The sequence below is a fragment of the Phaethon aethereus genome (assembly GCF_964289735.1).
Source record: "Phaethon aethereus genome assembly, chromosome: 1".
Classification (NCBI taxonomy): domain Eukaryota; kingdom Metazoa; phylum Chordata; class Aves; order Phaethontiformes; family Phaethontidae; genus Phaethon; species Phaethon aethereus.
The window spans coordinates 134,250,551-134,275,315 of NC_138575.1; the positions used below are offsets into that span (position 1 = coordinate 134,250,551).

The 24,765-nt window shown below is 42.8% G+C and overlaps 2 protein-coding genes across 4 annotated transcripts in view; one reads left to right on the top strand and one right to left on the bottom strand.

The window, feature by feature from the left end:
• MAP3K15 (mitogen-activated protein kinase kinase kinase 15) overlaps positions 1 to 6,605 on the top strand; it is a gene marked incomplete at both ends in the record, with an annotated part of 94,438 nt that extends 87,833 nt beyond the window's left edge. Inside the window, 8 exons of the mRNA XM_082014392.1 lie at positions 184 to 358; positions 2,111 to 2,296; positions 3,032 to 3,137; positions 4,384 to 4,594; positions 5,444 to 5,556; positions 5,723 to 5,820; positions 5,934 to 6,010; positions 6,503 to 6,605. Coding sequence (XP_081870518.1) covers positions 184 to 358; positions 2,111 to 2,296; positions 3,032 to 3,137; positions 4,384 to 4,594; positions 5,444 to 5,556; positions 5,723 to 5,820; positions 5,934 to 6,010; positions 6,503 to 6,605 — 1,069 coding nt within the window. The remainder of the gene's footprint in view (positions 1 to 183; positions 359 to 2,110; positions 2,297 to 3,031; positions 3,138 to 4,383; positions 4,595 to 5,443; positions 5,557 to 5,722; positions 5,821 to 5,933; positions 6,011 to 6,502) is intronic.
• An 849-nt stretch (positions 6,606 to 7,454) lies between these two features.
• On the bottom strand, positions 7,455 to 21,631 carry PDHA1 (pyruvate dehydrogenase E1 subunit alpha 1; the record flags this gene model as incomplete). Of its 3 annotated transcripts, XM_082002136.1 has the most annotated exons (12): positions 21,250 to 21,631; positions 19,591 to 19,605; positions 18,091 to 18,159; positions 16,455 to 16,628; positions 15,612 to 15,738; positions 13,060 to 13,151; positions 12,595 to 12,687; positions 11,030 to 11,185; positions 10,740 to 10,811; positions 9,316 to 9,383; positions 8,332 to 8,440; positions 7,455 to 7,619 (listed from the first exon to the last, which is right to left on the bottom strand). In XM_082002136.1, the coding sequence occupies exons 1-12, from the start codon at positions 21,328 to 21,330 to the stop codon at positions 7,455 to 7,457; spliced, it is 1,221 nt and encodes a 406-aa protein (XP_081858262.1). In that variant the 5' UTR covers positions 21,331 to 21,631. The 3 variants fall into 3 exon arrangements, with proteins under 3 accessions (XP_081858262.1, XP_081858264.1, XP_081858263.1); XM_082002138.1 differs by lacking the exon at positions 19,591 to 19,605 and having other exon boundaries at positions 21,253 to 21,631; XM_082002137.1 differs by lacking the exon at positions 19,591 to 19,605.
• Positions 21,632 to 24,765: the final 3,134 nt, after the last annotated feature.

Consider the following 24,765-nt stretch of genomic DNA (forward strand, 5'->3'; position numbering starts at 1 on the left):
TACGCCATCTGAGGATCTGAGCCACCTCCTGTTTTAGGATTAGTGTTTTAACAGTCTCATAATCCACTGCTATAGTTTAACTCGCTTTTTAACCTCCGGAGTATCCCTACTCGCTTCTGACAGTACTGCCGTGTTGCTAATGCTGAGGTCTCTCTTGCTTGTGTGGCCCGGTTGCTGACACAGCGTGCCTGATGAGGGCTCGGCCTTGGAGGACAGGAGCGCCTCTCCTTCTGTTGAGGATAAGGATTCGGGTCTGTTTCTGCTGCGGAAGGACAGTGAGCGCCGAGCGATCCTGTATAAAATCCTTAAGGAAGAACAGAATGAAGTTGCTTCCAATTTGCAGGACTGTATTGCACAGGTAATTTCACTTCAGCTCTGCTTTTCCCGTGTCAAAAGGAAAATGATAAGCCAGGTAGTATTACTCCTTTTCTGAAAACTAATAAACAAAGGTGCTTGGATTGATCCTTCTGAATATCTTTAATCTCCGAGACCTGTAACTGTGTGAGCTGTTTGCTCTTGTCTGAATGGAGAGCTTTTGCCTGCTGCTAAGCTCTCGGTTTTATCTGACGGGGGAGGTTTGGGGCATTTGATGGGGGGTTGCGGGGCTGAGGTTGGTGGGTTGGGTGGTTTTGATGTTGTGTTTTGTTTTGGCTTTTAAGGACCTGGAAATGGAACCCCGGGTAGTAACAGATGTGATTTGCTTTAAAGATAGAGAACTGATTCACAATTTTTAATTCAAAGCAAATGTAAACTAGGTACCAAGAACACAATATGTGAATCTTGAAAAAGCTAAGGTAGATTTCTGTAGAGGGAAGGGTTGAATGGGTAGGTTTAGTGACTGTAAGGAGGAGCAAGAAAAATCACTTTTTGTTAACTCGTAGCCAAGTGATGCCACACACCAGTAACAGGAGTCGATTGCTTAGCCTTTTCTTCTTAGGGTCTGCTTCTAATGTGCCACTGACATTATCTATTCTTACCAAAGCTATGTTTTTTCACCTGGACTGCATTTTCATGAAGGGGATCCTGCTGACTCTTGCCATGGTGTCCCCAACCTGCTGTTGGTCTTGGCCCAAAGGCACTTGCAGCTCTGCCGCCAGGGGCCCTGCGGCTCCTGGGGCAGCTCCAGCCAAGCCCAGCATGAGCAGCCAGCTCCACGCAGCACAGGGGTTTGCTTCTCCCCCATGACTTGCTTCCCCTGCAAACGGCCCACCGGTGCAGATCGGCTCGCCCCAGAGCCTGCGGGCTCCTGTGGAGCTTTGCAGGCCCAAGAGAAAGGCCGCAAACTCAAGGCTGGGGAAGCAATGGGGGTAAATTACTGCTCTGAGCTTAAACTGCAAAATAGTTTATAGCCTTATGGAGGACTAAAATTCTTATGTGAGATCTTAGTCAGAAATAGCCAGGGCTCTAAATGTTTTCCAGGATAAAGAAGGATTATTTAGTAACAGCAAGTCCTACCTCAGTCTCTAGCTGTTCTGCAGCGCTGCTGTAATAATCTCTTTTCCATAATTTCTGTAATACTTCTCGCTTTACATCACATAGCTGGTTGTTCCTATAGGCTCTTGGATGGCTTTAACTGTAGGGGGTATGGGTTGCAAATGATAGAAAGAACACTTGAGTCCTATCACTGTGTAATGTTAGACCTTTTTCTGACTTACGATAAATGCATATATAAACATATTTTTTTGCCAAAGGAAATCAAATGTCTGTATAATTAAATATAAGTCCAGATTCAGCTTATTGAAAAGATAGCATCTAAAAAATTTGGGTCTCTTATCGACTCACTCTGCTGTTTTTATGGAGGAGAGCTGCCCTCTGCAGTACATTGCAGAAATGTGTAGATATTATCTGGCCCTCTCCCTTTGTGACAGCCACAGTAGCATTAGACTTAATTTATTTTTTGTAAAATAGGAATTACCATTAAGAAGATTTAGTTAGTAAAAGGTAGAAGATAAAGGCTTTGCAGAAACAAAACTTCTGTGATTTCCATGCATCGCTGTGAAATATACATGGTCAAAGCTATAAATTTTAACCCTAAAAATACTAACACTACTAATCAGATGTTCAATGATTCTGGGATTTACTTGATGTATATTTGTTATCTTCTCTCCAGAGCTCTGAAGAACTGCAACTTTCAGTGGCCCACATCAAGCAAATTATTGGGATTTTAAGGGACTTCATACACTCTCCAGAGCAGAGGGTAATGGCTTCTACCATATCCAAGTTGAAAATGGATTTGGACTTTGACAGCACTTCCATCAATCAGATTCATCTGGTGCTGTTTGGATTTCAGGATGCGGTGAGTCCCTTGCCTAGCGCAGGGCGAGAGGAATTCTTCCTGGGCAGTTTCTCCGCTCTTCCTCACTCCTCTTCTTTCTTGCCCTGCTCATGCTGAGCAGCCATTTTCTCCCCAGTTCTTCAGAAGCTCCTGTGCTTGCTGGGGAAGGTGGGAGAGTGTGGGCAGTGTGGAGTAGACAAAGCCCTGGTGACTGATCATATGGAAGACTAAGAAAAGACTTTGAAGGCCTGGTTTTGCCAGGTGACCTGTGGATCACCAGTGCTGAAAGCTCCCTTGCTCTGGGGTGAAGCCTGGGGCATTAGGCTTGGGCATTAGGCAAGCTCTTCAGAGGGGCACACAGGGCTGGGCACAGAGCCCTGATGTGTTGGAGCCTCAGTGAGCTTCGGGTGGGCACTCCCAGGGAGGCCTTGGAGCCAAGGGTGGTGGTGCTTGAAGGGCTGCCCGTGCACTCACCGGAAGCGCTAATGTTTGTTCTGGACCCTGCGTTTATTTCCTGTTCTACCTCTCCTTGTACTGCAGAGGGGCTTGAATGTCACAGTCTGCGTACGGTTTGAAAGCTGTAGCCTAAAACTGTCAAATCTGTTTGTAGCCTTTAAAAGGTGGGAGGCTGCTAGTGACTCATGCAGTTGTTTGTTAGTTTATAAAACTTCATCTGGCCATTGAAACACAAGATTCTCTTTCCTAAGGTGTAAGCAAATGCTGTTTGCTGCTACTTTTACTTGCTTATTTATTTAGGTGAACAAAGTATTAAGAAACCATTTAATAAGGCCCCACTGGATGTTTGCAATGGATAACATAATTCGCCGTGCAGTCCAAGCAGCAGTCACTATTCTTATTCCAGGTAAATCAAAGCAGCTGAAAATAATCTTTTTTTTTTTTTTTTTTTAAAAAAGGTGGCTGTTCGCATATCAAAGAGTTACAGCAAATGGAACAGTTTAGATGTTTAATCTGTCAGCATGCCATTAACTGCATCCCATGTGCCACTACATCAAAGGCACGGGGTCAGAATGTTGTGCAGAAATAAGCGTTGATCTGGAGGATTAATGCTGTACTCGCAGTACAAAAGCACATAATGAGGAGATAACCAGTGGTTCTGCACCACCAGTGTGGTCCAGCCATGGCAAATAAAAGACCAATTAAATTTGCAAATTAAATCCAGTCCAAGCAGGAGCTTTTTCTAGGAAGAAAGAAAATGACTCCGTACAACATTTTAATGAAATCCAAAGTGGGTAACACTGCACGGGGTCAGGTTGTGTGTTCTGAAAAACAATTATTGAGCAGTGAAACAGATGCAGAGAAGGGAGTGCATTAATGTGAGGAGTATGATGTTGGCCTATGGATGGACAGTAGGAAAAATCACCACCACCCAGAAGCAGGAGGATAAATAACTAAGAACTGCCTAGAAATAAGTCTATGTTGGAAATCTGCAAGTAGTTTTATAACTAACTCCTTGAAGTGCGGAGCACCCCTTCTAGTATGAGAATGTTCTGGGAGCACTTACTGACAATGAGCCCTTTCAGTCCAAAGTTGCTTTGGCTTTCAAAGCAAATCAGCCAAATTTTTTAGGACCTTGTTTGTAGGAGAATGACAGCTATTCTTTGGTGGGAAGGGTGGCCACCTGCAGCAAGTTCTGAGAGAACCAGGGTTAGAAATGCTACCTGGGAAAGAGGAAGGCTTCGTAAACTCTCTGGTCCAGGCCATTAGGGGAAAACAACTTTTTTTTTAAAAGCAAGCTTTCAAGGGTTTCTCATTAATACATCTTATTAACTATCTTATAATTAATTTAATCATAAATGTATTTGTCATCTCTACAGCTGTAATCTACAGCTGCCTACCTCTACAGTACCCTACAGCTGAGCTATTACAGTGCTGCTTATTTTAGAACTGATGCCAGAGAATTTGTGGTCCAGCTCGCATAAGGCTTTGCTACTCCCCTGCTCAGTATTGTCAGAAAGCACACCGTGCAAACAGTCTGGTCCCCCAGCTGAAGGTCCCCCGCCCCCCGTAATAAAGGACAAGCACTAGTACCTCTGAAGACAGACTTGTCAAAAAGAATTCTTATTCTTAACACTGTTTCATTTTTTCAGAGCTCCGAACTCACTTCGAGCCAGCATCAGAAACTGAAGGTGGGGACAAGGACGGTGATGAAGTGGAGGACAGTTACCAGCCCACTGAACAAAATGGGGCTGAGGATCCCACCATCACATCAGGAGTCACCACCCTGAGTTCTGTGGTGTCACATGAGGCGCAGCAGCAGCTTAGCCTGGAGTTGGGCAGACTTAAACAAGAGACCTTAAGGTAACCCTTCTGTAAAGACCGTGGGTTTGTTTTCAAGCAGCTTTTGAAAAGTTCTCAGAAGCTGCTTTCTACAGTGAGATGGACATACATAATGTAAACACTGCTCAACTGCCCCATGATACAGCAGACCTTCCAGGAACACAAATGGGAGTCAGCGTACGCTGGCAGCACGGATATGACAACTCAACAGCCTTCAGTACAGCTTCTGTTTCTGTTGAATTAGTTTTTTAATTGCAGAATGTCATCTTGGCTTTCTACTGTTAAGTAACTGGGCTTGTGCAACTGGGACTGTTTCCTTCCTCAGCACCTTGGACGGCGGCAGTGTCCTCAAAGCTGTTGCTGCAAGGAGAGGCCAGAGCCCCTCTGGCCTGGCCCACGGGACAACCTGCCCACTGATGAGGACAAGTTGAGCTCAGCAGAGCCCCTGTTCTGTTTCTCACAGGTTACATTTGTAGGCTGCTGCCAGTGTGTTAACAGCTAAAGGTCCCATTCTTTACGGATGTGATGTAAATCTGTGATCAGAAAGTCCCTGGTAAAACATCAGTGTTATACTGCTCAGCAGTAAATTCCAGTACAAAGGCAGCAACTCTGCCCAGGGAGGCTGCAAAACAATAGGAACAGCATTTACAAGCTATTTACTAAATACTGCAAAGATGAAAGCCTTAAAGTGCCACCACTAAGCTGAGTCTCAGACAACCAAAATGAAATCTGTAAGCCATAAACTGTTATTTAAGACAGTATCTCTCAAGTGTCTCTGTCCTTCGGTAGTCATTAAAAAGGGTAAATATTTTTTTCAGCTAGGCTTATTCTCAGTGCTGTTGTGTCTGGTCTCTTTCATGTGCTAAACAGGCTTTTGGAAAACCTCGTTCAGAAGGAGAAAGAGTATCAGACCCTCTTACGACAATCTTTGGAGCGAAAAAATCAGGAATTACGTTTGCTTCGATTAAAACTTAAACCTGAAGGTATGAGGAGATACTGCATACTTTGACAGTTGCACACAAATACATTGGAGCGTGTGTTCATTTTAAGGATAAAAGACCATCTATTTTAAGCTTCAGTAGTCTGAAAACCACCACTTGTGCCCTAGTTTTGAGGTGTATTAACCTATACTTTGGTTTTCTGTTAAAGACTCACATTGGCCTGCAGCAACTTTTAGAGAGAATGCAGACCCTGAGCTCATGAAGTGGCTGAAACAACAAGGAGCAGACTTGGATGCCATTAAGAGGGTAAAAAAAAAAAAATTTAAAAAAATCACCTTTCAAAATGAAGTTAGTGTAGTCATAATTAGCAGTTTGGTTTAAAAAAGGAATATTAATTTAGGGATAAACTTGCCTTCTAGTTTGCTGAAGAAGATTATACACTAAGTGCTGTCCTTAATGATATCACTAAAGATGATTTGCGGTATCTTCAACTGCGGTAAGAACTAACTAACTTCTTAGTTTGTTGTTAAGTAAGTGCTTAATTGAAGTAGTTGTAAAAGCTTTTTTTAGAAGTCAGTTTATTCAAAGAGGTCAGTGATAGTTCAGTGGCAACTGCTGAATTTTACCTCTGATTTTCTGTTAAAGTTTTTCATGTCTTAACTGATGCAGTATAACAACTGCACACCTTGGGTGCTTTAAGCCATCTAGGTTTTGGCATTTAGCAAGGTTGGGAGCTATGGAAAATAGGCATAAAGAACTTATTTTTCCTACCCATTGGTTCAAGTCAAGTCTTTTCATCACCATTCTGCTAACCCCTGGCTGACCTGGAAGGAGTTGTTTTAGCCATAACCTCAAGGTAGTGCAGTGTTTTCTGTGTACTGTTGTAACTGGTATAGTCCCAGGACTCCTAGATTTTAATTCTTGCTCACTTTAAAGTAACAGGGACAAGGGAGTTCTCCCTAACTGTTCTCTGTTCTTCTTCATACAGGGGTGGTCTTCTCTGCAGGATTTGGAATGCAATATTACACCACCGACAAACATCTGGTAAGACCTCAGTGCAGAAGGTTAATACTTTGAAGGAGAATGTGTAATGGGAATAAACAAATGAAAGATACATTCCTAACACTTAAATTATTAATGTATATATGTATGTATAATGGCCTTGCAGGTTTTGCACAATTATGTAGCTTGTTTGACCATCAGTGTAATACACTGTGATTAGTAACAGCTTTTAAGGTAGTGTCAATGCACCTAATTAATTTATTTATGACAGAGTAACGCAGAAGTCAAATGCCTATCAACTACTGTAACATAAAGCATTAGCTGAGGAAAAACACCCTTTTCTGCAAAGCAGGTATCACACACCTGAACTGGCTTCAGCATGGTGAAAACTGTGAACTTAAGATGCATTATGGTTTGAGCAGGGAGGGGGTATGCTAGAGTGTATGTATGTCACCTCTTCAAAAAGAAATGTATATAGCTTTTTGTATTAAAGCTACTCTCCCTGAACTACTCAGAAAAGCCTGGTCTGTTGTTTTCATTTAGTAACTTTTCTGCAGCAAAAACATATCATCTAAATGCTTCTTTGGTGGTTTTTTTGGGAAAGTGGTTCATGAAGAAACAAAACAAGCAGACTACTAGATAAATGTTGTCAAAGTTTAATTTTTTTTCTTTACACTGTATACAACACATACAGCAGTCCAAAGAAAAGTCAGTAAAGCAAATATATAGCAACTTAAACCACCGCTTTTTCTTAATTTAGCTCCTTTTGAAACAACATTCAACATGTTTAAGAAAATCCATACTGAGATGGATTTGCCTACACATTTCCTCTTTTGAAAGAGCTTTTAAATAAACTTAAGGTTTGTTTCTGAGTCATTATAGTTCCTGTAAATGCATTCACTTATTCTTATCAATAAATTATGCCAACAAACAGGCCTTTAGCTGACAGACTTGTACCTTATCCACTGGTTTGGGCCACGCACTTCAAAGGGCGGCTCATTGAAGTAGATGTGGTTACCTAGTTCTTCCAACGGTGGCTCCGGGTCAGTGGTCGCAAACTGAGCTGCTTCCTCAATCTCCTTCCTTACTGCCACATCAATTTCCTAAGCCAAAAATGGATTCTTACTCGAAGACAGCTCAGAAAAAGCAGCATAATTTTGAATTGAAATGCAATGATTAAGTTTATCTGTCAGAATTAGTGTTAGCACTATCTACGAACATAAATTAAAACCCTTCCTACTAAACTGCAGCAGTTGTCCCATTCGGATAGTACAGGTAACTTACTCCCAGAGGAACATGACCCCACTGGGCCTCTACCTTTCCAATTCCGAGTCTGCAAAACACTGAGAGCATCAGTCTCAATTTTTTTTTTTTTTTTTTAAACAGTTGATAGAAGTATTTACAACATTTGCTTAGAGGGTTCCTGGCTCCTTCACTATGATTTTTCACTATTGATAATTTCCTTTTCAGAGACTTACTCCCTCCCTAGGTAGTTGAGAAAGCCTGGGTAGTTTTGATTTTGACATGTTAGTATATGACAAGAGCTGTATTTGAAACACTAACACCACCCATACACACAGCCTCGTGCTGCTGAGTTACACTCGGTGCCCAAAAGCAAAAGGTCTTTCCAGCAGAGTGCAACTTCATTCGCTGGTCTGCAGCAAAACTTCACCTTCACCAAGAAAAGTGATGTTAAAACAAACTTTAAAGAACTTCAAAGAACAAGTGATGCACGCTGCCCTATGATGTGCTTTTCAGAGATCGTTAGCATATGAATGCTCAAGAGTGTGCTTATACAGGAACTAAAAGCCATACCTTTAATTCTTCAATGCTAGCAAGGTTAGTGTTGACCATTCTGTCCTTCAGCAAAGTAATGGGATCACTTTTGCTTCTCACTTCTTGAATTTCTTCTCTAGTACGATAGCTAGGAGCAAGACAAGCAAAGACAGGCATGAACTTCTTCAGCCATACCCGTGCATTGAGGAGAGGTTCTGGACACAGCTCACTTACAAAAAGGTGTGACCAAAGCATTGTCAGGAATGCAGTGAAAACACAGCAACATTCATCACTCAAAGGGTGGCACACCTACATACAGAAGACTTCTTAGATCTGCAAGTGGCAACTGAGCTGACGTAGCACCAGACTCGAGTATAACGTAGGCAGGGAAAGAGGAGCACTCCCAGCCTGAGACAGCTACCATGAGGGGCCACATTTCCTCCTTCCCATCGCCCCTAAGGGGGGGCTGGATGACTTGCTGCCTGCTTCCAATTCACTACAAGTTTCCAGCAAAGCCCTGGGATACGCCTCTACTTCATGTAGCACTATTTGAATTTGTCAGTTGGCACAATGCCTGATGAGCCTTTTTAGCACCTGTATATTTGCATTTCCAAGAAGTATTCTACTTGACTGGACAGTCCAAGCTGTTCCTGTAATTTAGTGTGTGATTTTAAATACTCTAAAACCCCTGGAAAAGCAGGCTGCTTTTCAGTCAAAGCTTAATTAGAACACACCATAAAGTCATCCTGAAAGCAGACTTCATTAAAGCACACAAGCACAAGTTTAACTGACTTTGTGCTTATTCTAAAACTACATCTCAATACTATACAGGTAAAACAAATATGTTACATGGGTTATCAACTGAGCAATGAGATGAGCGATCAGACTAGTCATAACAATTTCATCATAACCTTTATATGCACTTCACAATGGATTTAAACATTGCATCCATGACAGTTTCAGGATTTTGACCATCAAGACTTATTTGTTGTCACTGAACGCCAAGAAAGAACATCACAGTACCTTATTCCAGGGTCACTCATACTGTGGCCATGGTAACGGTATGTCTGTAGCTCCATCAGAATAGGACCCTTAAAAAGAAAAAACACAATACTTTCCACCTTGAGTGACCACTTCATTGTTACAGCAGCATTTGCTATAGGTGAATGGCACCAGCAATGAATGATTTTAATTCAAAGTTTTTTCTCAGTTTAATTTACATAACTATCACAACTAGTAAAATGAAGCTTACCTATTTTCAAACTAAAGAATACGTTGATATGGTAAGCATTTAGTCTCATGTTCTTACTGATCAGGATTAAACAATTTCTGCCCTTCCACTGTCATGCCACCATTACTCAGACTATTTCAAATTGCCTGTTGTTTCAGTGTATCCTGGTTTCAGCCAGGATAGAGCTGGGTTTCTTCACAGAAGCTAGCGTGAGGCTATGTTTTCAATTTGGGATGAGAAAATGTTGATAATGTGCTGATGTTTTGGGTTGTTGCTAAGTAGTCAAGGACAGTCCAGCTTCTCGTGCTGGCCTGCCAGCAAGGAGGCTGGGGGTGCACAGGGAGCTGGGAGGGGACACAGCCAGGACAGCTGACCCAGGCTGGGCAAAGAGATATTCCATACCATACAATGTCATGCCCAGTACATAAACTGGAGTGAGCGGGGGGTGGAAATCACTGCTCGGAGACGGGCTATCGATCACCGGGTGGTGATCAATTGTTGTATGGGGCATCACTTGGTCTCGTACATTGCTTTTTTGGTATTATTATTGTTGTTACCATAGTTGTTCCCTTCTCTCTTGCTGTCATTTTTTCCCAATTCTCTCCCCCCTCCCACTGGGGGAAGGGAGAGTGAGCAAGCAGCTGCATGGCACTCTGGGCCTAAACCACAACAGTGTAAGATTGTAACTCACAGACCCTTTTTCTTTTCCTGCTGTAGGGCCCCAGCACAAACATGTCACCAAACATTACAAATCTTCAAACCCAGTGTGGCATACTTGGGTGACAGACACTGATGCTGACTCACAAAACTTTTACTTCACTTTCCATTTGTTGCAAATACAGAATGATTACTACTTTCTTTGATGCTTCCCCTGATAAATCTCTTCACAAACACCACAACTGCCTGACAGTCAGAACACCTTTCACAACAAAACTTAACTGGGGTAGAAATGGGGAAAAAGATGACAGAGTATCACTATATGTATCTTCTTTTAAATCCTTAGTCAATACCAATTGCATGTTAATAAATGCTAACAAAATGAAAGAACCACTCAATTGCTTACAGGTTCAATACTGTGGAGTAAAAAAGGAAATAAAGGTCAAACAAAGTTTCAACAGTGACTGGAGAAAATGGGCCAGGTGATGAAGTTTTTAATGCAGCAATACTCTGGCTAAGAATTTCACCTATGGAAAAGGAATGATGATTACCAACTTACTTTTCCAGCTCTACAGTACTCAGCTGCAAACTTCGTTGCTTCTCGAACACAGAGAACATCCATACCATCCACCTGATAAACAGAAATTACAAGTTGAGGCAAAAAAAAATGCCAACCCCCAAATTTCCAATTTCAGTACTTCCACAAGTGCAACAGGAATTCAGTTTCAAATTTTCCTACATTTAAAAACTATTTAGAAATATATTTAAAAATAAAATACATACATACATATGTTTGTGCAGAGGTGCGTGCACATGCATCCCCTCGCTTCCACCCTGAAGTGTACTCACCCTGAGCCCTGGAATGAAGTCTCCTCTTTTGTAGTAGTCAGTGCTGGCTGCGGCTCTTTCAACCGAAGTTCCCATTCCATACCGATTGTTCTCACAGATAAAAATGCAAGGCAACTTCCATAAGGCTGCCATGTTGTATGTTTCAAATATCTGGCCCTGAAAGAAAAAGCAAGTTCCACCCAGACAGGGAGCTCAGCCTTCACACATTTAGGCTCTACTGAAAATCATTCAGTTGCAGAGGTCTAGCAAGGAGTAATATTAATACTGAAAGTGATCTGAACCCAGCCACTTGCTGCAGCTTGGCAGGAATAAAAAAGAAGCTGCACTATGGAAGGTAACTTTCATCTCAACTAATAGTTTATAGAAATTAATTTTTAAACTTGTATCAGCATCTGTGCTAGGGTAGCACAAAACCTTCAACTTTAACTAACTGAGGTATTATTTCAGCAACAGTCATAAAAAAACCCCTTTGCAACTGATTAATCTGGCAGGATGTTGCTACAGCAAAGTAAAAGAAAAGTTTGACCACAGTGACTGCATCAGCCTTGTACTCTAAGTCAAAGACAGGGAAAACCAAGAACTGAGATGTCCACCTGTGTTTTGAAGGTGGGACATTATATCAACGGTACACTCTAAGCCAGATAAGAAACGGGTGGTGTAATGTCAGTAGGAAGGGGCTCTGTGAGATGCTCTGTCCTCTCCTCTGTCTTCAGACATGTAAGGTACATGTCTCTCCCTATTCAGGAGCAGTGTCATCCTCACTACTATCGTTCAGAGCTCTCCTTACAGCACAGAGGCTTCACAGTGTCACACTTGGGTAAGTAACGTGCAACTGGAAAGAGGATAACAAGAGTAACTGGAAACCCCTCCTCCAATGACTCGGGCAGTGTTCACATAATTAACCATTCGCCTCGCTCACTCCAGGAGGGAGGGGGCTGAGCAGCTTTCCCTCCACTCCAGCAACAAGGGCCGAGTTCAAAATGGGGGTGGGGAAAGCCAGACTTTCACACAGGTCTGAAACACGATAAAAATAAAATCCAAGCACATGCTACATTCCTGATACATAAAGAGCACCTACCAATTAACTTCTTAACTGCTCACCTGAGTCACTCCTCTGAGGACTACACAGTACTTGAAACACACTCCTATTCAAATGCCTCATGCTACACAAATAAGAACTGCTAGCGTCCAAAATCTGCAAGATGCCCAGCCACCTACACGGAGTTTGTCTCAGTGAACAGTGCTTCACAACAAAAGCCCTAAGAAAAACCACAGTGGACCGTAGGACAGTGGGTGTAGAGTCTTCTCTCTCTCTCTCTCTCTCCAGGGTTGCTTTTTCAGCATCAGCAGACTCCCTTAATAAAGCACCCTTGCAGCAGGAAGCCCAACACACAGATCGCAGCCTGCGTTCCAAGCCAGCCATTGCTGGGGGCGCAGGTCCTGCACAGGGCAGGCTGGAAGGTGCCCTCCCACCCCGGGGTAGAAGGGTCACAGTTCACAGAAGGCAAACCGATTACCCAGAGTCACACTCCTCACCAGAGCCACACTGGACAAAGCTCGTTTACCTGATTGGCTGCACCATCCCCATATAACGTCAGACAGACTTCATTTTTACCGAAGTATTTACAGGCCAGGGCAATCCCAGCTCCAAGAGGAACCTGTCACAGAGTACAGGACAAACCAAAATGTTAGAACAATGTTTAGAGGAGTTAGAGATGGGCAGCTTGTGAACTGTATAGAGACATTTACACTGTTAGAGAGCCAATCAACAAACAAGTTGTCAACAACCCACTTCCATTTGTTCCAATCTGTATTGCAGCCAAAGTAGACATTAACTATATTCTCAATTTGATTCATTTTTGCTACAGTTTACAAAATTGTGAGCAAACCAGAATAAAGACATAACATTTAATAGCCACAGAGCAATGGTATCTGCATACAAGCTCACACCACAAAACCCAAGAGGAAACACTGGCACAGGACACGAGCCAAATCCAGCTTGTGCTTTAAAGTAGAAGTCGCATATATACCTGAGCACCAACAATACCATTGCCACCATAGAAGTTTTTGGTATACATATGCATTGATCCTCCTTTTCCCTTTGCACATCCTCCTTTTCGACCTGAAACGTGAATAACAAGCAATTTACCTTTTTCAGAGGAAAAATACTATGCAAATGGAAACATCTAATTCAATTCCTAAAGGCAGTTAACACTAAGACCATGTTGTTGTCATTAGATCTATATGGAGTTAAGACACAATGAGTTTACAGTTAAATATATATCACAAAACTAGTAAGAGAAGGGGAAAAAGAGAATGATAATGAAAACATAGTTCAGCAAATACAGAATGAGATTAAGAAGAAATTTTAAAACCAACCAAGAAGTTTCAGTGTCCCACTATAAAAAAAGCACTTTCTGATCAACGTATTGTTTGAGTTTTATTTGTTTGTTTGGTTTGGTTTTTTACATAGCCAATGTGGTCTATATTTCTCATAGATGTAATCTGTAAGAAGTATATACAGTCCTTACTTGTGGCTTCTGCAAGAAAGGTATGAACACTGTTCCCAATTAGTTGCAATAATCTACACTTTGCTTCTCTGTAATAATAACCAGAAATAAAAACTACATATAGGACATTAAAAAAAACCCAAAACAACAAACAAACAACCAACCCCCAACCAACAGCTCCCCATCCCACCCCAGGATAAACATTAAAGTCACCTAGCCCAACTTCATTCAAGCTGTAGTCTCAAGATAACTAGTGGTCCACGAAGCATTACAACAAACCCTATTTAAGTGAGCTCATCTAAGAACACAGAACTTCTCATCAGCCCACTCCATTTCTTTTTCTAATCTGTCTTGTTACTAGCCAGAAAGACTTGTATTTTATTTCTAATAAGCACAGCTTGTTTGGTTGTTTTTTTTGCCTTAGCCTTGGTGTTTACTTTAGAAGTTGGATGCTGGATCTTCTGGAATTTGTACTTCTCTTTCTTACTTAGTAGTGGATCATTTTTATTATTGGTCTTTCTCATACCCTTCCAATGCTTATGAATTGGTTTCATGTGAGCTTTTATGGATTCTGCCAGCTAGGGCCAAAGCAAAAAAAAAAAAAAAAATTGTCTAATTTTAAGCAGAAGACTGTTTTTCTTAAGTGTAATTTAACTTCAGTAATCTCCTTCCACTTTTTGTACAATCCTTTCTTGTATTTTAGAAGGTATTTAAGAACTCCTGATTGACCAATGTAACTTCTTGCTCTGCTTTCCACTTTTCTTAGAACACAAAACCATTTCTCAGGGAATCATCAATTCTCCTGAAAAGTCCTTCTCTATAGTTTGTTTCCTGTAGGATCTTATTTACTAGTCTTAATTTTGGGTGACTCTGCTTCCTGCTCCTTCAAAGACTTTTTAGTTGTCATTTCCTTGTCATTGTCACTCAGGTTGTCTTTCAGTTTGGCATTTTCAGTCAAGATCTTTGTTTGCAAGAATCATCTCTAGCAGCACTCCTCTCCAGAAACTCGCCTCAAGCGTCATTTCTTGGAACAACACTCTCTGTACTGCGGCTGCTCTTTCCCAATGAAAAGAACCCCACTAAAACCAAGCATAATGCTATAGAAGATGTGTGTAGTGAAAAAAAAATAAAGGAAAAAAACCAAACCCCACATCATCAGTGATATTTGTAGTTTCAGGGCTAATAGTAGACCACGGTCATGACAATCTCCTCATTCACCTTCTCTATTACCAGTATCAGGTGACACTTGGCAAGTCGACCACCCACTAGATTCTGGGCTTTTGTGCACGTTATTAATACACATTCTTAACATATACACACATTCTTAGCATACTACACCATATGTCTTCTCCACTTCCAAAACATGCTTTCCTATATTAACGTTTCAAGCATGCAAATTCTCAGATCAAGTCTTTATTATACCAATGATTCATAAAGGCCTTCAAACTCCTTGTTCTTTTTTCACTTCCGGCATCCCTTCACAGATCTCTAAGAGTTCAGCAGGCTGATCCTCTCTGCTCTTCCCTGCTCTACCTACAACCCTGTTGTGAATAACCACCTCTCCTTTCTGCAAAATCTTAGGCCTGTCTCCATTACCATTTAATATTCTTTTACAGTCAAATTATCCCAAACCATTCAGTTTATCATTACAGGCAGCGTTTACCAATCTTCCTACAACTTCAGTAGCGTAATTCTGAAAAAACAAGTCTGTGCCCTGTCCTATTGAGAACAAACACCTACCACCAGCAACTGCCATTTAAACAAGCTGCTGCAGCACAATAAATACAGCATATGGTAGCAAGAAAAACATTCTGAATTTGTGCTTTAGAAGTACCAGCACTTAAATATTCCTCATGACTTATGTTTTATAGTAAAAAGTGGTTGCTTTTTAATGTAAATTACTATGTAAATACTATTTACATAAAATTGTAAAATTGATTCATTCTGCTATGTCACTAAACCGCTTCTGAAGCCCCAGTATACTCTGTGCATCAACATCACTTTGAATTTGAATAAAAAAATTCCAACACAAGTACAGCAGTATGCGAATCCTCTTTTTACTTAGCACAAACCTGTAAGTTCAGCGAGAATTTCTCGAACAGGCACTCCTCGTGCATAGGTAAAGCCATGAACTCTGTAAGCTGTTATCACATGGTCTGTAGGCTTTATGGCAACTTCCAGCCCTACACAGCAAGCCTCCTGTTACAAAGGAAAAGTAAGCTTAGCAATGAAGTAAAGCACACAACTTCCACAGTTAGCAGCGTGGCAAAGGCTAGCTATGATCATACATCAAATATCAGCAGAAAACAGGAAGAGCACAGATACGTGAGACTGCCTGGAGTTGCAACAGCCTTGGGTTCTAAATTCCAACCTGACTGTGACTAACAAAAGCAGACAGGAGGGGAACTAGAAGCTGCAAAAATCTGTGGACTTTTTCTACACCCAGCTCCCAAATGAGGCATCTAAACAAATACAATTCAAAAACGGCAGGGGGGAACGGACAGGCAGCAAAGTTTCACTAAGTTCGTGAAGCTCCTTCTCCTGGCTGTTGCTTTCTAGCGGGCACATGATCTATGAGACATTGGAACAAAAAACATCAATGAAGTTTGAGGAGGATGTGGGCCTCCAAATATGTCGAAGTTCATATGCTGCCATTGCTCATTCCTCACATTCAGCTGATCTTCAGCTGCACCTTGCCTCCTCTCTCTTCCTGTTGCTGTCCCCAGATCTCAAGGATTCCCCTGTGTGCCAACACACTGTTTTTAAATACAGAAGGAACTAAATCATGGATCCGGCTACAACTTCAGACATTGTACGCAGATACTCAGTTCCAGAGTTACTCTCCACTCTGTTCAAATCCCTACATTAAGTAAGGTGAGACAATACAAAACCTTTTGGAAAAAAAAATTCCTTACTTGACCATCATATAAGTGGCAGAAGCCACGAATAATCTTCTGCTTGTACAGTTGGTCAGACTTCAGCTCCATGCGTCGTATGGTCTGCATTGTCTTGTAGTAATGGAGTCCCTCCTCTCGAGTCATCACTACTGTGGTACTAGGGCCTTCTTCCAGGCGATGGAGGTCACATTTCTGTAAAGGTGAACAAGTAGTCAGTTCTTGAAGTAATTCATCCTATTTCACAGAATCATTAAGGTTGGAAAAGACCTCTAAGATCATCAAGTCCAACCATCAACCCAACACCACACACCCACTAAACCTGGTCCAGAAGTGCCACATCCACACGTTTTTTGAATACTTCCAGAGATGGCAACTCCACCACCTCCCTGGGCAGCCTGTTCCAATGTTTGACCAACTCTTTCAGTAAAGAATTTTTTCCTAATATCCAGTCCAAACCTCCCCTGGCGCAACTTGAGGCCATTTCCTCTCGTCCTATCACTAGTTACTTGACAGAAGAGACCAACACCCACGTTGCCACAACCCCCTTTCAGGTAGTTGTAGAGAGCGATGAGGTCTCCCCTCAGCCTCCTCTTCTCCAGACTGAAAAACCCCAGATCCCTCAGCCGCTCCCCGTAAGACTTGTGCTCCATACCCCTCACCAGCTTCGCTGCCCTTCTTTGGACATGATCTCAAGTTCAGTGGAACAGACCAAATTACTCTGTCAGTGCAAATTAAATGGCCAAAATACTGCTATACAGATTAGAGACAGTTTATACTAAAACAAAGTCTCTCCAGAGCAAATCCACCAACACCTAGATGAATTTGATGTAAGACACTACTCTTAAGACAGCTCTGCTTCAGAGCTCACACAATAATAGAAATTTAGGAGTCTTGTTATCAACACAGGACCAAACATCACACCATGTATCTACTCAGAAAATACTTTTCAGATAAACATCTTTTCCCTCCCTTCTGCCTGTGAAACAATTTAATACTTTACAGGCACAGACAAACGGGGGAGGGTAAAAGGAAAACTAAATCATTCTTTCAGAGTTTCTTTTACCAATTCCCAAATGAAAAGCCAGCAAAAAAGCTACTGCCAATGGAAGCATCATTTTTTCCTAAGATCTAGCCACTGTGGAAAGATGACAGAATATAACACACATTTTTGAGTGGCACCAAGTCAAGCATTAAAAAGGATGCCACATTTTTTCCTCCAAAATCCATATGGACCTCAGTCAGCTGCACATCTGGGATACAGCACCCATGACTCCATAAACAAAAGGGAGATGGAAAGAAGGGTCGGCAGCAAACACCAGCTATTTGTTTTAAAAGCATTAAAGAAACATTAATATTCTTCCCCTCAGAACAGAAAAGGTTCTTTAGCTCCTTCGTAACTCCACTCTCATAGTTCTGTTGCAGTATCACAGCTGCAAAGAATCACATCTTCACATTCTTAAGGAACAAGTAACATTACTACATACCGCCAAGCACAGTACTTCCAGCTGCATTTAGATACCAGACCAGATACTGAGGGATTTGGTTCTGGAAATTCAAACAGCATTTTTCTAATTGAAAAGATAAGGGGGCAAGTCCATCATGTCAAGATCTACAACAAGTGCTTACACGGAATACCAGTATTCAGCTGCTTTACCTTAATTTCAAATGTAGCTTCACTTGCAAAGTCTGCATAGTTACGCGATGCTACCATCACTCGAGATGCCTTAAAAAAAGACAAAACCAAAACATGAGCAATATTTAAATATCATTATCAAGCAAAAGTAGGTCAATTCTCAAACAATTTTTAACAGTACTTCCAAACTGAAATAAATTGTGAATTAAACTCTTCAGTGGCATATCCTTATAACACTAGAGACCTTTTATTTTGTACATATGTGCTAGAAGTCTTTTCACATCCAGTACTGAAAAATAAGATTAGAAAAAGAGAATAGAATTTTATATTTGTAATATCCCTGATTATCTAAAATAAAACCAATAAGCTTCAAAAGACAGTGAAGAGCATAAAAATCACAAAAATAAGTATTTTTTCCTTTACATGTCAGATTGTCTTATACAAGTAGAGACATAGCCAATGTAGATTTTGATGGCCCTTTGCGCTGACTGGAATTTCACCTTAACAGAACAAAAAGTTGCTTTAAAAAAAAAAAAAATCCAGCAGATTTCTAGAATATGAACTACTCTCACTCCTTCCTTTCAGTAGGAAGAAAAGCTGGAGGAATGCAAGGTAATAACAATGAAGAAAAAGTATCATTTAAGTGGGTAACAGCATGGCCATTACTTAAAAACGATATGGAAATATAGAAGGTGACATACATAAGGATACATGAAATACAGAGCAACAGAAAGAGTGGCATGGTAGGGGGAGAAGCAAGAAGTATGTTTAAAAACACACTATTGTTCTGTCTTAAAGAATGTGTGCAAGCATTCACAACTAATGAACAACTGGTATTTTTAGGTAACTTCAGTAAGTTTCACTGTAGCACCAGATACAACACTCATCCATCCATGCATGCATTGTAGCCACAGCATAAGGAATGCACTACATCTTTAGTGGCAAAACTGTATTGCTAATTAAGTTATACATGAATTACAGCAGCTCATTCAACAATGGAATTTGCATACAGTTACATGAAGGTTCATTCTTTCAAACTTTTGAGAATACTCAGGTCAATATCTCCAAAAAAGGTCTGATTGATAGGTATAAAGCTTGGAAAAAAGCCAAGACAGACTTCTCAGTCCACCTGGGTTACCTACTCTGTTGCATATTTGATTTAGCAATCACGATTCCCACCCTGTCAAATAAATATTTATATATATAAATTATTTTTTTCACAATTAATTATTTAGAGTTTTAAATTTAAACCAAATTTCTACACTGTTTACCACAACGCATCAGTATTATCGGTGAGGAAAAGCTATTTTACTTCCAGAGCTGGACGTAAATCAAGAGTTTCAGATTTGCAGAAATTACAGAATGGCCGAAGTTGGAAGAGACCTCTGTAAGCCACCTGGTTGAACCCCCCTGCCCTGAATAAGACATAAAAGCGACACTGTGGAGTCTGTACAAAAGTTCTAATACATGGCCAGTACACGTATCAAAAACAAACCTTGACAAGACTGATTCAGGCCTTACCTCACTAACAGCTCCCTAGGTTAGCAGCATTTGGAAGGCAAAAAAAAAAAAAAAAAAAAAAAAAGAAAGAAGAAAAAGAGTAAGTAACTGTAACAAACAATTAGGGGAGGAAAACTCAACAAATTACCAACCAAGTAGAACACTGTAAGAGGTAGCTTCTTTACAGGTAAGCTCTGCATCACGGAAATCCATCTATAAACTTTGCAATATGCTCAAATCATATATAAAACGCTGCTTTATTAATTAAGACTACTTCTCTTTATTTGGTTATTTGTACCTTCACTATAAATGCATAGGAACAATTCAAGACAAATATTTACGTACTGGGTAATCACTAGGACCCAAAAATCTATACAAAGATATCCAAACCAGATCTAGTTTGGAATTCCAGGAAAATGCAGTCTTCCAGGAGCAGGCCAAGTACTTGCAGTACGGCACTAATTTTAGGTACCCGTATTTGAAAATTTTAACACAAATATTTTACTTGTAAATTAGGAAATACTTAATATACTAAATACTAAATATACTGAGATACATAGTTCCAACACACATTGGAGGATCTTCTGGTAAATCTTCTCTTTTCATGTCATTCTCACTAATCCAGTCACCTGCCTGCTTTTCTCACAAGAATTGAATGCTTAGGTAAGTGAGCTACTTCAGAATAAAGGTACAGTAACAGGTTTGGCTCTCAATGGCAAAAAGGCAGCTGACTTCTAATCACCAAAAAAGCCCCCTTTAACACCGACTTGATCTTGCCAGCCATTTTTTTCAGCAGGGTTAACTTTTCCTCATGGCCACAGTCGTTGAAACAGAATAAGAAGAATGAAGAGGTAAAGGCAAGATTTTTCACACAAAAGAGATAAAACACAACAAATGACACACTAATACCAAAAAACAACAACATTTGAAAGAAAATTCAGGAAGAGATGAAAAGGGACTGTTTGAGCAAAGAAAGGGATGAAAAGGGACTCTCGTTTGGGCAAAGAAAGGTGAAGCAGCAAAAAAAGTCAGATCACTGAATGGAATGAGATGTGTAGGTTTATCCCCTCTTTGTGATCTGACCTGTGCTGACCATCAAAATATATATAAATAAAACAAATCAAAGCAAAGGGCCCAGAAAAGGGTTTCAGAAATGAACCAAAACATTTTATACATACTAAAAAAGTAAACAGCGAAGGGACGACAGCGCACAGAGCTGACAGGAGGTGTCTGGGCAGGGCAGCTACAGCCCGCGGTTCGCAAGTGGCCCGTGCTCCAGCCGGCAGCGCTGCCGGCACGCTCTGCCCTCCCGTGGCAAGGCGCCGGCTGCCAGTGGCACGACTGACTCCAATTTTAACAGAGCAAAACAAAAAAAAAAACCCAAACCCAAAACAACTTACACCCGGGCTACTTCCGAAGGACGAACCCGTGACCCCGCCGCGGCAACCGGGCCGTTCCACCGTGCCGAGCCCAGCGTGGCCGCTGCCTGCCAGCCATGCCCCGGCCTCTGAGGGCCCGCGCCAGCCCACGCGCCGGGAGAATGACGGCGCGAACGGCTGAGGCGCGCCTCGCCCGTTCGCCACAAGAAGGGGCGCGCGCCAGCCCCGAGCTGCCCCGCCGCGCCCGTTGAGGCCGTTGGTCACCCACGTTCCGGCAGGGCAGGTAAGGGCCGCCACTCACCGTCCTCCCGGCGGCGGCGGCCGCGGCGGCCGCCGGGCCCTGCAGCACCCGGGAAAGAGCGGCCAGCAGCATCCTGCGCATGAGGTGGAGAGCGACAGCAGTGCCTGGCACGGGACCCTCGCCCTCGACTCTCCTTCAGCCGCCGCCCAGCCCAGCCCGCTCCCCGCCGGCCAACCGACGCGCTCCCCGAAGTGACGGCGCTCGCGACACCTGGCCGGGACTAGCTCCCGCGCGGCGGGCCGACCGACGCCTTTCCCTGCGTCCCTTCTCCGCGGCGCGCATGCGCAGGGCTCAGCTGCGGCGAGGGCGGGGAAGCGGCTCGGTGCGGTGCGGCGGCTCGGCGGGACACAGGCATTTGTTTCCAGAACGCAGTTTCCTCCGGTTCCCCTTGCGCTCTTCACCTCCTGCCTTGGCTCAGTCCTGTTCTACGCACAGTGGCCAATGTGATTTCTTCCTCATCTGCTCCGTAACGCGAAGTAGGAGGAGGTGAGGAAGACAGGCAGACGTTATGCAGGAGCCTAACTCTTTCTGTATTTGCTTAGCTGTTGGTTAGAAAAGCAAATCCAGGTGTCAGCTCGCTGGAAGACAGAAAGTTGCCAGGCTTCCTTTAGTGTTTAGTGTGGGTGACAACGCAGCCCACCGGCGGTTGTGGCATCCTGCCTTTGCGCGGCCGCCCCACCAGTGCGCTGTGCCTTGGCACAGGCTGAGATGTATAAAAGAGGCAATATAAAGCTACCACTTCTCACATCTGAGGGATGAAAGCCTTAAAAGATCTGAAAATAATGTCACTTCTGCTATCATGAAATCCACCTGTGAGCAGGCAGTGCTGTTTTCAGTTGTCACTAGCGGCAAAGCAGTGCTTGCTGGCACGCTGGTAAAGGCAAGCCTACACAGGGGCTTCTTGTGGACTAATTTTTGGCATGCAACGTGGAGGAAGTTTGAATTTTGCTAGTCAGCTCTGTACTGCTAAGCAGCTTTTAGATGTCATTCGTGAAGCAACAAGAGCAACAACAGCAGCTGGCCTCCAAGAGAACATAAATCAAGGTGAAGGTGTTGATAAGTTGCTTCAGAAGGCATTTTTCCTAGAGTATCTTTAGTCAAAAATATTGACTATTGACTCCCCTGCTTGGAAAGCAAGCATAGAATTGTTGGAGATGTTTTCTGCAGGCAGGGAGCGGCTCCACAGCTAGAGAAAGCAGCATGCTGAAGGTCTGTTTCAGGCTTTCCCCAGGGCTGCCAAGGTACCGTGGCAGCCCGAGAGGTCCCAGGCCACTTCTAAACAGTGCAGCCATCTCTGACTGGAATTTTGCAACCTGCACTTTTATCGATCGGTATTGCAGAGTTCTGGAGAGATTACTGATGATTCATGTGCGCTGATGGTGATCATGCACACAGCAGTTATATTGGTGCGACTCATGAAACACAAATACTTGCAGTGTCCTCCTGGCCTGCTCAGGTTTATAGCAAGGCCAAATGGCACCTGGGATGGGATGACTCCTGCTCTCTGAAGGTGATGGGATTTCCTTAGCAGCCAGTGTCACTAACCTGCCCGGGACAGAGTCAGGAGATGGCCAGGGGGAAGCTGAGGCTTTGAGGCATTCCTCCCGGTGACCCTGCTCCAGATGGCTGGTGACAACAGCTTCCTGACACTCCTCACAGTGTAGACTGAGTACAACCATATGTTTGGGTTAATGCCTAGATAATGGTGACACTGTTCAATTTAGCTCTGATTGCTTTGTATGCCTTACTAATCACCAACCTCCAGAGGAGGGATTGATAAGAGGGACTTCAAGGTGACATCTTGTTACAAAGATAGAAGAACGCCACTGGCATGAAGTCAGCAAAATCCACAGTAGCTGGAGTAAAGGTAAAGGCAGCGGGGGGAGATCACGACCACCTACTCAACTGAAGGTCTATGGAAGTTGCCCCCACACACCTGCCAAGAGCATGCCTGCTGACTTGCATGGCAAGTGAACCTAATTTAAATATAACAAACCAATAGCAAGCAATATGGTGATCACTAAGCAATGAATGTAAATTTGGGCAGGTTTCCCGTTGGTTTTGCTAATCATGTAACAGGATAAATATGCTGTAATTCCTTCGTGCAGTGTGCTAGCTTTGTGGAATTGCCACCTAGCACCCATCTTTGCGCAAACATGAAATTAATACATATGTTGGCTCTGCTTGTAAGATTGGCCTATTGCACATTGGGTACCGGATCCCGTTTGTGGTACAACAACAAGAGATGCTACATTTTGGGAGAGATAGGCAGAAAAAAATGTCTATATGATAAAGACTGCAAAGGGACCAAAATCCCCAGCAGCAACAGTAGCACCTCTTTTCTTTCCCGGATGCTTTCCTGTGCAGAGGAAACAATGACCGGCTAGGAGAAGGAGCACCTCTTGAACATGCTTTGTGCCTATGGCTGAATTTTCCTGCTGCTCGCTCCCTCTCTTGTCCCTGGGCCTTGTTCAGCTTCCTCGTATATTATCTTCTCCCTACCGAGAGCAAAATTCTCTGCTTCCTTTCCCCATGGCTTCCAGTGCTGTTTCTTCCCTCCCTGTCATTTTGAACAATCTGTTCCTTGTCCTGTATTCTCCATTGCACTAACTCCATGTAACATTTTCACCCCTCCTACTATCTCCTTTGTACCCAGCTGTCGTGGTTTAGCCCCAGCCAGCAACTAAACACCAGGCAGCTGCTCGCTTACTCCTCCCACCCCCAGTGGGACGGGGGAGAGAACTGGGAAAAAAAACTTGTGGGTTGAGATAAAACCAGTTCAATAGGAGAGCAAGAGAGAAGGAAACAACAATGATAACAACAATAATAGTACCAAAAAAGGAATGTACAAGACCAAGTGATGCCCAATAAAGCAATTGCTCACCACCCGGTGATCGACAGCCCATCCCCGAGCAGCGATTTCCGTCCCCCAGCTAACTCCAGTTTATGTACTGGGCATGACGTCGTATGGTAGGGAATATCTCTTTGGCCAGTCTGGGTCAGCTGTCCTGGCTGTGTCCCCCCCCCCAGCTCCCCAAGCACCCCCAGCCTCCTTGCTGGCAGGCCAGCACGAGAAGCTGGACTATCCTTGACTACTTAGCAACAACTCAAAACATCAGCACATAATCAACAGTTTCTCATCCCGAATCCAAAACACAGCCTCACGCTAGCTTCTGTGAAGAAAACCAGCTCTATCCTGGCTGAAACCTGGACACCAGCTTTTATTCTTACTAATCCATATTTTTTTAGCACCTCTCGTTTGGAAAATTGGCCTCTGGTCAGAGCTGGAGGGGGATGCGCAGTGTAGGTAGTTTGCACTGGGGAGGATGGTGAGGCTGTCAGAATTTCCCACAGTACATGGCAGAACAAGGATTCACTGCTTTATTCTGTAGTTTTAGCATTCTGTAGGTGAGGTTCCTCTGTTTTAGCTCAAGAGAATGAGGCATACTGGTATCTGTACGTGAGACGGAAAGCTTGTGGTAATCTCAGGTGCCACTTCTTCACTAAGCAACACTA